Below are 15540 nucleotides of genomic sequence, written 5' to 3'. Positions count from 1 at the left end.
TTCTGATTGAATGTTGCCAGCTCTGCCACAATGTAGAAGTTTTGCAATCTGTGCAGTTAGCTAAACTCTTCATCTGTCAAAAAATAAAATCCTATTGAACTATATGTTCACATGAAGTGAAATGGATGCTACCAGTGTGCCACAAGCCTCTGTTCTGTTCTAAGTTTTTTTGTTTGTGTTTAAATGTGTTGCGATGCACCTCAGGAGCAGGTGGGGACTTGAACCTGCTACTGTGCCACAAAAGCGCTCTATTCTGGACTGATTTTGGGGGCGGGGGAGGGCAGGTGCAGGTTGGTGGTAAAATTGAGGTTCTGTATCTAATGTGAGAATAGGGAGATCATTAATGTTTTGTATCCCTTTAAAGTTTGCCTATTTCCTGTTTTTGTTTGTTTGATACCTTTGTTATCTATTTAGGGATACAGAGGTTGGAGTTTCCAAAACATTTAGCTATTATCTGTAAGTATTTGCTGAGAAAGCTCATGTTTAGGCTGAGGTGGTGAAAATTGCAATTTGTGAAAAAAATAATTATAACTCCTGCAGTCTAGCCAGAGATTAAAATGTCTTAAGTGTCTAGTACTGATATTGAGGGCAGTTTTTCTTAATTGGATGGATTTTTTTCTTTTAAATAATGAATCTGTACAGAAATCTTACTCAATAATCCTCTCCATTCTGAAGTGATTAAAATTTGAACTAAAGTACTGGATATTCCTGGTCCCACCCCATATGTCCTTCCTATTTAGTTACAAGTTACTGACATATTGAACTATGAAAAAAAAAGTCAAATTAATGACTGCTGTATTCAAATTCTAATTTAATTAGCACACACTGCTATTTTGAAATACCAGGCAGTAAATGTGTTGACTTTGAGCACAATTTTGCAATTTGCTACAGTGGATTAATTTTTTTCTTCCTCAATGAGGCAAGATCTAGTTTCACTACACTGTAGGTCATAGTTTTGCTGTACTTGTTATAAGGTGGTCAAGTAATTTGTTGAAGATTGTGTATGTTTTTTTCTACAATATTGGTACTGATTATTAGAATATAAAAGCAATAGAATGGAGTTTTGATAGTTTCTCATGCTGTTTAAAGGTTGTATGGTTTCTAAATGTTCTGTAACAAACTTTTGATATAGAATGGAAGTTGGAAAGTGCTATTTTTAATCCAAAAGAAGAAAAATAAAATTTGAATTAAAAAGTATTCTGATGGTGACCATGAAACCATTGTAATAACAATCCATCTGGTTCACTGTCCTTTAGTAAGTGAAATCTGTTATCCTGCCTGATCTGACTTGTATGTGACTCTGGACCCTGAAATGTTGTTGACTTGCAACTGTCCTCTCAAATAGCTGAGCAAGCCATTCCTTTCAAAGTCGGTTAAGGATGGGCAATAAATGCTAATCTCTCCAGCTATGCCCAAATCCCCAGAAACAGAAATATGCATATTGTAATGTCTTCTCAAGTGGAGAAATGTCTGTCCTTGGGGGGTGAATCCTGATTTAACTTGTTTTTCTCTAGAGCTGGTGGAATAGGCTGCTCGTTAACCACATTCAGTGATATTTTACATCTGAGTAAGTTAAATCCTGAGACTGTGTTCCCACCATGAGAAGAGATCTGTATATTGAATAAGACTGCAGCTAAGCAATTTTACTAACTAAAACACCCCTCCAAATGATAAGTCCTGCTTGTGTCCTGAATAGAGACTGGTGTGGCAGCATGTGGAAGGAGGAAGAGTTAACATTTCAGATACGTCCTCTATCTTGGTTTTATGTTGCATCCTGAGTAACCTTGTTTGCTGTAGCCTGGCTAGTGAGTGAGGGTGTTTTACATTAATTAAACCCAATGGAGCTACAGTTAGGAGTGTGCACTGCTCAATAAAAAGAGGAAGGAATAAACAGCAAGAGTCTGTGGGGATTAAAAATATAAACTCTTTGTTAACATTTGGCAATTCCTTTCAGTTTAATGGTAAACCGTGTTGCAGAGCAAATGGTACACTTTCAATCCAGTGGTCCACAGTCAGGAGTTTTTAACTGATTGAAGCTAGGATCCAAAAACAATTTTTACCTTCAGTGTTTAATCCAGTTGCTCCCTTCCGTTAATCATACTGTGGCCATTCTTTTCATAATGTTCTTGTATGCAGGAGGGTCCACTCCAACTAAAGCCCCAGTCCATAACAACACAAATGCACAAGTGTGCACTTAATTCCATTAACTAATTTAAATTAAATCTTACCAATGTACTAAATCATAAACTCTCCTCCATCTCTAATGTAGTTGTCTCCTTGGAACTCTTGTCTTTCCCATTAAGTATTCATGTAATATTTCTCTCATTTTGGCTTCCCTAAAATGAAGATTTGAGAATCATTGATGAGGAATTGGTAGCTTTGCTTTTTGCTACCAATATTTTAAAATCTTTCCTTTCTCTCCTGCAACAACTAAGAAGCTTGCAGACTTTTTGGTTCAAAGATGTCAACCTTTTGTTCAATAATTTCTGCTGTTTACCTCCTTCCCATAACCCACTGAGCCGATGTCCTTTGGCTCCTTATCTTGAAACTGACATTTTTTTTGTAGATTCTTTCCTATTTCCTACAGCCCCCTCTTCAATCTACCATTCTGTCCATGGAAACATAATCAACTTCACTGAGCCTATTCTGACCAAACTGTTGAACATCTCTTTCCTTCCTGGGTCCTGTGTTAGCTGTTAATCACTTTTCCGGCTTGGTTGGACAGCAATGCAAATATTGTATACGACTGTGATAAACCAATCTCTCAATCATGCTGTCCTTCTCGGTACTTACCATCCGGTTGACTGGAACTGGCCTTGCTTAGATCCAACCCTTCTCAAAAATGCAGTTAGGAAATCAGTTATGATATTTTTTCCAAACTCTGCACTGTCTCTTCTGGGTTTCCTACAGGGTCTATCCTTTATGTACCTTCTATTTCTTACCTACAAGCCACCATTCATTGGTATCATCCAAAATACATCAGGTTCCACATGTCCCAGTGGCATTGCTCAGTTTCACCATTCTATGCTGCACACACTTTCTTATTTCTCCAGAATCTAATATTGGATGAGCAGAAATTTCTCCTGAGTAAATACTGGAAAACTAAAGCCATTGGCTTTTATTCCCTTCACAAAGTGTAAGGAAATGTGATTGTAAAACAGAAGATTTTTGCAGTCTGAACAGTGGAGGGCAGCAGGCAGCATAACTAGCAGTAATTTTTGTTGATTTGCTTCTCATAACGAGGATGATGTATAACAATAGCTACACTTGAACTCCAAGGCAAAGTTGGCAAGCACTGGAGTATGTCAAGTTCATTTTATTGAGTAGAGTGAACAAACTGATCTGACTGGTATGCTCAGCTGTAAAGGAATTTAAGGGGCGACCATCAGTGCTCAAGCAGGGCTGAGTTAAGCCAGTCTTGAATTATTGTTTGTGTTTCTTAAACAGGAGCATGGTAATTTTTTGAAATTCTAGTTCTTGTTCATTCCAGCTTCAAGATATATTACTTTGTGTATATGCATCCATGTAATAAACTGAAATATTTTTCTCTCCAGACGGCAAGTGACAAATATGAACCTGCGGCAACATCCGAAAATGCTACCAAACCCAAAAAGAAAGATAAGAAATCTAAAAAAAGGGATATGGATGAACTCAAGAAAGAAGTGTCATTGGTATATAACAGTTTTTGTCTTGAGTATGTAAACTTTATTGTCTACCTGGTCTAACTAAAATCTTTGAAGTTTTCTAATGCTCACTTTTTCTGTTCCAGGATGATCATAAACTCAATATGGAGGAACTTGCACGCAAATATGGTACAGACCTGACTCAGGTACGGGGTAGTTTAACGGGAGTGGGGGGTTTCTATAATTTTTTTGTCTTCATTTTCGACCCATGTTTAGTCTCTGCACTTGACTAATTCTATGCCGTGGAAGTGCCAGGAAATAACTGTCTCCAGCAATAGAGAATCATAATTATTTCTCTAATAAAACTGGAATCATTGGGAATCGACTATATGGAGTCATGAATATCTGCAAAATGGAGTTATCCCTTGCACAATGGAAGATTGGTTGTTGGTCAGTCGTCGCAGTCCCAAGATGTCACTACCTTAGTTCCTCAGTATAGTGTCCTAGGCCCAAGCATCTTCACCTTCTTCAACAACTTACCTCCATCATAAAGCCAAAAGTGGGGACATTTGCTGACAATTGCACAAATATTCTGCACCATTTGTATGTTCTCAAGCAATAGTCAGTGTCCACAATCTGCAGGACTTAGACAGCATTCAGGTTAGGGCTGAGAAGTGGGAAATAACAATTGTGCCATACAAATGTCAGGCAATGATCATCTTCAACAATCTAACCATCACCCATTGACAGTGATTTTACTACCACTGAATCTCACTGTCAACATCCTGGGTGTTATCACTAGCCAGACACTGAACCATAAAAGTACTGTGGTTACAAGTGGAAGTCATAGGCTAGGTATTATGTGGCGAATAACTCACTCTAATATTCGTTTATCGTCTCTTGAGTGACATGTCAGGAATATGATGGATTCTGATCCACTTACCTGACTAGGTGTTCGTCCAACAATATTTAGGAAGCTGGACAACACCTAGGACAAGGTAGCCTGCTTAATTGACACCCCGGCCCCCAATTTCAATATCTCACTCCTATCACCAGCAATGCATAGTAACAGCAGTTTATTACTTATCAAGTGCGTAACAGCAACTCACCTCTGTTCCTTCAGCAGCATGTTCCAAATTCATGTCCTCTCCCATTTTGAAGGACTATGGCAACAGATGCAGGAGAGTGACATTTTCAGTTTCCCCTCCGAGCCGTGCACTATGCATAGGCAGTGTTTCCATTCCTTCCCTAACATTGGATCAAAATCTGGGACTGCCTCTCCAGCAACTGTGGATGTCCCTCCATCCTGCATTAAGGACATCTGAGGTTTCGAAATAATGATGGCCTACTCAGCAATGCCCGTACCCTGTGAATACCAGTTTTTTAAAAAAAAAAGCTTATTTCTGTTTTGCATTCATAAGCTCTCTATTTCTATCTCTGTACTGTATAATTGCTTGTCTTAAGGCATTTTTTCAGGCTGAGCAGCAATTTCCCTTAAATTTAATTGTTGGGCAGTTCACAATCATCTCTTTCAGCTTTCACTGCAAATTCTATCCCTTTCATAAGATCCTAAGAAGTAGGACCAGACCATGCTATTCAGCCCATCATCTTCTGTACAATTCAGTAAAATCATGGTTGATCTTATCGTGGCCTCAAACATAACTCTTCTGTCTGCTCTCCATAATCCTTGACTCCCATGTCAATCCAAAATCTCTCTTAACTCCACACTGAGAATAATCAATGATGCAGACTCCTCTAGTTTTATTGACCCTCTAAGAAGAGATTCCTCCTCTTTTCTATCTTTAAGTGGAACCCTGTTGTTTTTGAACTGTCACAGTGCTAGATTTCCCTCCATTAGAGTAACTTCCTTTCAGTATCTACTCTGGAAAACCTCTTCAAAATCATCTTTCCAGGAGATCACCCTTCATTCTTCCAAACTCCACTGAACATATTGCTCCATTCTCCTCAGTTTTTCCTTTCTCATTCCTATATCAGAGCTCAGCCTCCAATAAAAATATATCACTCCTTTAATGAGAAGACCCCAAGTATGTACTCAGTGCTCTTGGTGCAATTTCACAAAATAGTTTAAGGAACTTTCCTTAATTTAGTACAGTCCCCTTGAAATAAAGACCATTCCATTTGTCCCTAATTGCTTGCTATAGCAACATGTTGATGTCTTCTCATTTATGTAGAAGTACATTCCGATCCCTGTGTACTGCAACTTTGCAGTCTGTTACTCCTTGCATCTTGTTTCGTAACTACCTTTGTATCATCACAAAGTTGGCTTTAATCTAGTGCCTAATCCAAGTTGTCATAAATTATTCAATCTCCAGCATGATTCCTGCAACACTCCATTGTCTGTCAACTTGAAAATAATCTATTTATCCTGTCTCTGTTTCCTGTTAATTTGCCAACCCTCTATCCACACGAGTGTATTGCTCCCCAGCGACACTTGTGTAGTCACTTTTTCTGTGGCGTTATGTTAAAACACCTTTGGAAATCCAGATGCACTGCATTATCTGGTTTCCCTTCATCTAGTCTTGTTTGTTACAGTTTTGGAGAATTTTAATAAATTTGTCAAATACTATTTCCATTTTGCTAAACTATATTGACTTTACCTGATTATCATATGATCTTATAAATATGTTACTATTTTGCAAATGGATTTTAGCACTTTTCAAATAATAGATGTTGGTGTTAATTGGTCTCCTTTCTTTGTGGAATAAAACTGTATGTAGAAATAGGAAATACACGCAGAAGTAGATCTTGTGGCCCATTAAGTCCACTCCACCATTCAGCATGGTCATGGTTGATCCACTATTGGAATGCCATGCTCCTTTCTCCCCACATCCCTTAGAATCTTTTAGCATTTAGAAATTTATTTCAGAGACACACTTAAGGATTTCAATTTCTACAGTGTTCTGTGACACCGCCTGCTGAGTAAAGAAATTTCCCCTTGCTATTCTGAAGTGATCTGCATGCCCTGAGACTGATTCTTTATTCTGGAGCCAGCCAGAGGAACATCATCCCTGTTTTCAGTCCGTGCAGCCCTGTCAAAATTTTGTCAGAGATCCCATCTCATTAGGTCCAGTGAATACAGACGCAGTCAACTCAACTTGTCCTCACTGGGCAAACCTGCCATCCCCGGAATCAGCCTTGTAAACCTTTGCAGTCTCTCTGTGGCAAACATGTATTTTCATGGGTAAGGATATCAAAACTGTATGGAGTACTTACAGGTATGACCGCACTAAGGCCCTGTACAATTGCAATAAGAGTTGTTTCTGTATTCAAATCCTTTTGCAGTACAGGCCAGCATACAATTTGTCATCTTAACAGGTTGTTGCACCTGCACCCTTGCTTTTAATGACCAGTGTACAAAGACACCTGTCACTTTTTACATAAAGTTTTCCAATTTTATCATTTAACTCATACTCTGCCTTTCTGTTTTTCGTATTAAAATGCACAACTTAACACTTATCCACGTTATATTCCATCTGCCATGTGTTTGCTTGCTCACTCACTCAATCTGTCTAAATTACTCTGAAACCTCTTTATTTCCTCCTCAGCATTCATATCCATTTAATTTTAACCTAGTTTTGGTTTGTTGTATTGTTGGAATCTTTCCAGAATCTAGGAATGTTTTAGTAACAGAACAAATGTGTCAATTCTCTCTGTAGCCATCTCATTTGAGAACTGAGGGTGCACTTATCAAAACCCATTCAATTTTTCAGATTTTTTTATTGTTTCCAGAGACCATATTATGTTCCATAGGCAATGATGCTCTTCTCTTACCTTCCAAATGACCACAATGAACAGTTGAATACAGCAAAAGTTATTTAAACCTTATCAACTAGCGCTCTTGATGAACAAGCAAAAATTATATACCTCTTCAGCCACGATCTGCTGCAATGACCAAGTATTTATGCTGTAAATAAAGTATACCCTCTGCATTGCTTTTCTTTTACTTGCTTTTTTTTACATTGATTTTAGGAGCTATGTTGTTTTTAAATTTTTTTTAAGTGGCATTGATGTCACAAAGTTTCACTTGGTCAGGATCTCCTGCAGTTCTGCCCGCTCATTAATTGTAATGCCTGCTATGCTTTGAAGGGATGTCTAAATTGGAGAATGTTCTGAACTTCATGTTCAATTATGTTCTTTAATAGGGTTGGGATCTTTGGTGCATGATAATGATTTATCATTACCTGCTGTATGACTGCTCGATAACTCTCTTTAGTGCAGTGAGAATATTCCATTTTATGGAGAATTTAAGGGAGAGATTTTGCTGCTGTACTTCAGTTAACAATAGTTGCTAATGCCACAAAAATAATAGTTTTAAAACCAAAGGGGTTTCTGTAGCTGAGTACTATGATGTTCCCATGATGAGTGTTCTGCAGAATCCTTTGACTTTCTTCAGTTTTGTTTGGGCCAGGTTCAGTCAGCCCAATTGCAAAGGAATATTTTCTAATTTCAACAGCAGCTACATATCTGATCAAACAGTAGGCTTTTTAATATTATTTCTTAAGGAAATCTGTCTATTTTAGTTTATGCAAGAATGAGTTCAGGAGTTCAAGGTCATTGTGTCCTTTTCCCTGAAGAAATGCACGCACAATAAAAGTTTTTGTCAGCAATTTCTTTTCAGCCATGAGTAAGACTTTTAGATCTAGTGATATGGATTGCTGAAACTTGTATTGCAGATCATTTCTTGTTTGGTCCTGCAGACTCTTTTTTTGCAGGAGAGTTTAAATCCTTGCAATCGCTTCTGAGAGCGCTAGGTTTATGTTGAGAGGGGAAAGATTTAAAAGGGACCTAAGGCAGCTTTCTCATGCAGAGAGGGTGCGTGTATGGGGTGAGCTACCAGGTCAAGTGTTGGAGGCTGATGCAATCACTGCATTTAAAAGGCATCTGGGTGAGTATATGAATAGGAATGGTTCAGAGGGATAGAGACCAAGTGCTAGCAAATGTGACGAGATTTATTTTGGATACCTGGTCGGCATGGAGGCGTTGGACTGAAGGGCCTGTTTCAATGCTGTACATCTGACTGTAGTGGCTATTTCAACAGATGGCATCGCAGATGTCAGTTTTTCATAAACTTGATTTAATATCAAGAAAGTACTAGATACTGAGCAGGCTGTGTGTCCTAGAAACATTCCAGCAGTAGAACTGAGGACATGTTCTCCTGAGCTAGCTGTACCCCTGGTCAAGCAGTTCCAATATAGTTACGTTACTGGCACCTATGTATTACCATTGCATATCCTGCCACAAAAATCAGGACATATTCAACCCAGCCAACTGTATTGCCCTATCAGGTAACTCTCAATTAACAATGGAAGGGATTATTGACTGAGCTCTGGGGTGACACTTGCAAAGGACAAACTTACTCACTGGTGCTCAGTTTGATTGAACTTTGGCCTTATCACAGCTTTAGAGTCAAGAGTGTGGTATGGGAAAAGCAGAGGTCAGGCAGCATCCGAGAAGCAGGAAAATCGACATTTTGAGCAAATGCCCTTCATGAGGAATGTCTTGCTGCTCGGATGCTGCCTGACCTGCTGTGCTTTTCCAGCACCCCACTCTCGACTCTAATCTCCAGCATCTGCAGTCCTCACTTTCATCAAGTTGATCTTATCACATCCTTGGTTCAGTCATGGGCAGAGGAATAACTGCCCTTGATGCCAGTGCTGCTTTTAACTGAGCATGGCATCAAGAATCCCTACCAAATCTGGAGTCATTGGAAATTGTTAAAACCCCTCATTGATTGGGGCCATTTCTAGTAAAAAGAAAGATGGTTTTGGATGGCAATCATCTCTCACATAGGGCATCACTGCAAAGCCTGACTATCTTCAGCTACTTCAGCAACGAAGCTGCTTGATCAAGGACATTGCTGCCTTCAGAATAGGGAATATTTGCTGACCATGCAATGTTCAGTGCCGTTTGTGACGACTCCATTGCTGAAGCTATCTATGTGCATCAAGACCTGGACAATATCCAGGCTTAGATTTAAAAAGTAGAAAGTAAGATTTGTGTGCACAAATGCCAGGCAGTGCCCATGTACAAGAATTGAACCATTGCCTCTTGATATTCTATAGCATTACTGTCACTGAATTTCCTACTATTAGCATCTGCGAGGAATTACTGTTGAGAAACTAAATCCTGCCAGACAAATAAATACTGTTGCTGGAATACTTGTCTCGACATTATCGAAAAAAGCAGCCCACTTGATTGGCACCACATCCACTGTTTTCAATATTTACACTCTTTACCATCAATTCATAGTGACAGCTGAAGACACCATGTGTAAGATGCACTGTGATAATTTATCAGAATTTATTTCAATAACACCTGCCACACTTGTAATGTCTACCACCTAGAAGGATGGTACATCTAATTGCAGTCATCTTCAAGTTTTGCTCCAAGAGACATTATTGTGACTTGGAGCTATGTCGTCATTCCTTCACTGTCATTATACAGTATCTTGGAACTGCCTCTCTAGAGGCACTGCAGGTGTCCTTACAGTTCATGGACCTAGCAGTTGAAGAAAGCAGCTCACCACCACTTTGTACAGACCAGTAATAAATACTGGTAGCATTTCATGAATGAATAAAATCAACTGCCTTATTCTTATTCAAATTAATTTAGAATTGTTTTCTATATTTGAGAACCTGAAAGAACTGCAGATGCTGTAAATCAAAACAAACACAAATTGCTGGAAAGCTCAGCACATCTGGCAGCATATGTGAGAAGAAATCAGTTAAAGTTTCTGGTCCAGTGACCCCTTCCTCAGAACTTCTGATTTCTCTTCACTGATGCTGTCGAACCTGCGGAGCTTTTCCAGCAATTTATTTTTGTTTTTACTATGAGTTTGTTGACATGGCGTCTTACCGATTGCTTTGTATTGTAATATCAGTTGTTTCATAACCGCGAATATTCACTGGAACTTCAAAAAATCTAATTTAACCTTGCCATAATTTTGCTTCTTGCTTAGTCACTCTCTGCCATGTGATAATTTTGACTTTGTAATTAAAAATTGATCAGTTTCTCCAAGGGGCTGCACGGTGGCTCAGAGGTTAGCACAGTTGCCTCACAGTGCCAGGGACCCGGGTTCAATTCCCACCTTGAGCAACTGTCTGGGTGGAGTTTGCACATTCTCCGTGTCTGCGTGGGTTTCCTCTGGGTGTTCCAGTTTCCTCCCACAGTCCAAAGATGTGGAGGTTAGGTGAATTGACCGTGCTAAATTGCACGTAGTGTTTGGTGCATTAGTCAAGGGTGAATGTAGGGGAATGGGTCTGGGTGGGTTGCTCTTCGGAGGGTCGGTGTGGACTTGTTGGGCCGAAGGGCCTGTTTCCACACCCTAATGAATCTAATCTAATCTAATAAAAGGTTAGAAAGCTCTAGTTAGATAAACCAGGGACTGATGAACTCTTATGACGCTTCAGAATCCAGTTGAACAAAGTTTTTGTGTCTCCAGTAGAATAACCCCTCTTCAGAAGAACATTCCTGAGCTTTATATTGAAAATAATTATTTCTGCAGCAAATATTTGATTATGATGATGAATGGCCTCAGACACCATGTTCTACAAAAGGTTAACTAAGCTAACTAGGGAACACCTTGGTGAGTTTGCTAGAATGAAGAAAGAGCAACACTGTTTCTGCATATCTCTTGTCTGAAACGTTTTGTCCAAATAATATGGAGTTACTGTTTTTCTACTGGTCTAAATTGTTCAGTGAACATGGAGTAAACATCAACCCAGTGGCAAATGTGATTGTCCAGTAGGATTTCAAATTTAATTCCCAATTATTGTTGCTAAAACTTGAGATGAGGCATCAATGTTCCTAGTTAGAGTTCCTAGTTAGCCAAGACTTCCAATTTATATTGTCCTGTGATTAGCATTCCAGGTGTCTGAGTCTTAAGAATGAGGACTGACTGTGAAATTTTAGAGGTTAACTAGCCCGGTTATGCTCCACTGTTTAGATCTGTCTTATCTTTTCAGAATAAACAGTTGAACATCTGTGGACATTTGGTGCTTTTGGAGTTCAAATTAATTAAGATGTTATACCTTTGGGAGAGAGAGAGAGAAAGTGTTCAAAAATTGAAGTTTAAAAATATGAAAGAAGGCTGTCTCCTTGGGTCTTATCTGATATTTATCTTTTCAGGGTCTCACCAATGCTCGTGCCAAAGAGATTCTTCTTCGTGATGGTCCAAATGCACTAACACCTCCGCCCACTACTCCTGAATGGGTAAAGTTCTGTCGGCAGCTTTTTGGTGGCTTTTCAATCCTTCTGTGGATTGGTGCAGTTCTTTGCTTTCTATTATATACCATTCAAGCTGCAACAGAGGATGAGCCAGCAAATGATAATGTGAGTAAGACTATTTTCCTCACTATAGTTGAGATTATGCTGTTGCCATTGTTGCCATCTTGGTGTGGTATTTCTCTTTCATGTGTATCTTGTGATTTTTGCAGTTATACTTGGGAGTTGTATTGTCTACCGTGGTCATAGTAACTAGCTGTTTCTCATATTACCAAGAGGCTAAGAGCTCAAAGATTATGGACTCGTTCAAGAACATGGTGCCCCAGGTGGGTAGTACCTAAGATCCAATAAAACATAGGGTATTTTTATGAAAAATATGTAATTTTATAACTGCGGTGATATTTTGATTCTCTGTATTCTAGCAAGCCCTCGTTATCCGAGAAGGCGAGAAGAATACTATCAATGCTGAGCAGGTAGTTGCTGGAGATCTGGTGGAGGTAAAAGGTGGTGACAGGATCCCTGCAGACTTGAGAATTATCTCATCACATGGTTGCAAGGTGTGTATGGTTAATGCAACAGGATAATCATCTTGTCCCATCACTTCCCTCTTACAGTAATCGTATTAATGAAGTAAGTCTGACTACAAGAAACTAGAATTTGGTCTGAGTTCTTTAAAATGGAAGGGACTATCACTGGAACAAACATCTAGCTTACCAAATTTGAAGTGGTCTCTAGGCCGGTCATTTTACAATAAATTAGAGGCCAATGTATGCAGTCTGTGTATATCCTGTATTTAGCTGTGTTTTGATTAACAACATGGTAAACTTACTAAGCATCTTTAATTATTCCCAGTTCAGTTATGTACTCTAGGTTTTCTTTGAAAAGAGCAGGGGATATAAATTTGCCCTTGAAGTGAACTTGGAATTGCAGTTAGCAAGCAGTTGTACAAAAGCCATTATGATCTTACCCAAAAATAAAGGCATTTTTATGCGTTTAGGTGGACAATTCCTCATTGACTGGAGAATCTGAGCCTCAAACTCGATCGCCTGATTTTACCAGTGAAAACCCCCTGGAGACACGAAACATTGTCTTTTTCTCCACCAACTGTGTTGAAGGTATAAGTAACTTTCATTTGTTAGTAATGAGTGTTAAAGTAATGAAAGTCAAAACTGCATTTCAGCTATATTGAGACCCAAGCATATAATCGGTCTGCTGTAATGCTATACCAAGGGAGTTTTTCGTTTGTGGGATATGGGTCATCAGCAATTATTGCCCAGAAGGCAGTTCAGAATCAACCACATTTTGGTGTGGGTCTGGAGTCATAAGTAAAACAGATCAGGTAGGGATGGCAAATTTCCTTAGCTCCAGGATATTAGTGAGCCAGATGTATAATTAACATCATTCAGCAGTTCTTACATATTTCTATTGCACTAGCTTTTTATTCCAGTTCTTTTAATTGAATTAAAGTTCCACTATCTGCCAGGGTGGGATTTTAAGCCATGTACTCAAATATTAACCTAGATTCCAGTCCAATGACCTTACTACTATGCCAACAACCCATTTAGTACTGCGTGCACTTTGGTAAATCACTTGAGATTGGCACAAAAACTCCCAGGCATTTCTTAGCTCTTGGGATTCTCTCTGTCCTAGCCACCTTTTATCCCTCAATCCGTTTCATTACAAAGATCTGTTGTTTTTCACTACTGGTAATAGTGGGCAGTCCAATAGTGATGCATTCATTAAGTTGAATTTGCAGCATTTCGAACTTCTCTTGGACTTGACAGGTATTATGCACGAGTTTTCTTTTCATAAAATAGTGATGTTAGACTGCTTGTTTGCATAGGTACTGCTCGAGGTATTGTCATCAATACGGGTGACCGCACTGTCATGGGTAGGATTGCAACATTAGCATCTGGACTGGAGGTGGGGCGAACTCCAATTGCTATTGAGATCGAACATTTCATCCACATCATCACTGGAGTGGCTGTCTTCCTTGGAGTGACCTTCTTCATTCTCTCCCTCATCCTTGGATACACCTGGCTTGAAGCAGTCATCTTCTTGATTGGAATCATTGTTGCCAATGTGCCAGAAGGCTTGCTTGCTACTGTCACGGTATGTCAAGGATGGGATCAATTGGAGTGGATTTTCTATCTATTGTAAAACTTAACTAGCTTTGATTTCAGTAATTGCAAAGTACAACTATTTTTGGAAAAAATAGAAAGAAAAAGTCTTGGGCGGCCAGGCAAATTAGTAGTGAAAGGATTTCCATCCAAAGTGAATAAAAAGTCTAGCAGTTTTATTCTTTTTAAAAACATTTTTGGAGACTTACTGAAGAGCTTTTACTAAAAGGATGAGGGAGATTGGGCTTTTGTTCAGAGCAAGAGGTAAATGATTTCACTTAGACACACTAGCAGTCTGCAGAATTAACTCATATCAATTATGTCCCTTCAGGTATGCCTAACTCTGACTGCCAAACGTATGGCACGGAAAAACTGCCTGGTTAAGAATCTTGAAGCTGTGGAGACCCTAGGGTCAACCTCCACTATCTGCTCTGACAAGACTGGAACACTAACACAGAATCGAATGACAGTGGCTCACATGTGGTTTGATAACCAGATCCACGAAGCTGATACTACTGAAAACCAGTCTGGTTAGAAGAATAGTTTTTTTTAACTGTATTTCAAATCTCAGATTTTACTGGCTGATAATGCGAGTACTGATATGCGGTTGTAGGCTTCCTTATTAAATCTCCATGAGATAAGTAGGTTCAGATACCTATTGATAAGGCATCTGCATTGTTTCCAGGAATTCAGTGGCTTTGAGTCTTGCTAACTGCTACCTGTTTGAGTTCTTAGCATCTTCCAAAGTTTTGCAGTGTGGACTGAAAATTATCCAGCATTAGCAGTCATGTCAAATAAGAATGGCCATTTCATCAAAATAGTCGAGTAAAAAGTGAGGTTTGCAGATGCTGGAGATCAGAGCTGAAAATGTGTTGCTGGTTAAAGCACAGCAGGTCAGGCAGCATCCACTGATGAAGGGCTCGAATTTCCTATTCCTTGGATGCTGCCTGACCTGCTGCGCTTTAACCAGCAACACATTTTCAGCATTTCATCAAAATAAGCAGTCTGACACGTTGACATAGCGATTACGTAATGCATGGGAAGCTTGCAGACTTTTAGCATTCGGTAAAGCAGAGTTCAGTACCTTTTCCTTTTCTCTACAACCTGGATAAGCATGTGAACTAACTGGGCAGATCAGGCTAGAGACTATCTCATTGGCTTGTTTCTTAAATGACTCACATCTCAGCACTGTACTTATACATTAAAAATTAAAAGTTGCGTAAGCTGAAGTGACACAAACCTTTGTTAATTGAACTTTTCTAAGTTGAAATCTGGAATCACCAAAACCTAACTACCTTTGCCTGCCTTTTTATAGGTGCTGCTTTTGATAAGTCTTCACCCACTTGGTCTGCACTGTCCCGTATTGCTGCTTTGTGCAACCGTGCTGTTTTCCACGCAGGACAAGAAAATCAACCAATCTTAAAGGTGAATTTAATTGAGACACATGAATTCCAGTAGTTTCAAAGTGTGCCCTCAACTGTGGAAATGCCATGGTTGCAGCAAAGTGCATTTAAATTTGGGCACAGTTTATCAGGCTCTATTTAGAGGTGATG

The 15540-nt window shown here is 39.2% G+C and overlaps 1 protein-coding gene across 1 annotated transcript in view; it reads left to right on the top strand.

The window, feature by feature from the left end:
* Nucleotides 1–15540, top strand: part of LOC132821070 (sodium/potassium-transporting ATPase subunit alpha) — a 42075-nt gene that overhangs the window by 12663 nt on the left and 13872 nt on the right. Inside the window, exons 2-10 of the mRNA XM_060833585.1 lie at nucleotides 3555–3671; nucleotides 3770–3829; nucleotides 11772–11975; nucleotides 12080–12193; nucleotides 12290–12424; nucleotides 12865–12982; nucleotides 13711–13979; nucleotides 14319–14517; nucleotides 15303–15412. Of these exons, the coding sequence (XP_060689568.1) occupies nucleotides 3555–3671; nucleotides 3770–3829; nucleotides 11772–11975; nucleotides 12080–12193; nucleotides 12290–12424; nucleotides 12865–12982; nucleotides 13711–13979; nucleotides 14319–14517; nucleotides 15303–15412 (1326 nt within the window). The remainder of the gene's footprint in view (nucleotides 1–3554; nucleotides 3672–3769; nucleotides 3830–11771; nucleotides 11976–12079; nucleotides 12194–12289; nucleotides 12425–12864; nucleotides 12983–13710; nucleotides 13980–14318; nucleotides 14518–15302; nucleotides 15413–15540) is intronic.

The sequence above is a fragment of the Hemiscyllium ocellatum genome, chromosome 12 (assembly GCF_020745735.1).
Source record: "Hemiscyllium ocellatum isolate sHemOce1 chromosome 12, sHemOce1.pat.X.cur, whole genome shotgun sequence".
Lineage (NCBI taxonomy): Eukaryota > Metazoa > Chordata > Chondrichthyes > Orectolobiformes > Hemiscylliidae > Hemiscyllium > Hemiscyllium ocellatum.
The sequence above is the reverse complement of the archived record's forward strand: the minus strand, read 5'-3'. Positions and strand labels throughout refer to the sequence as shown.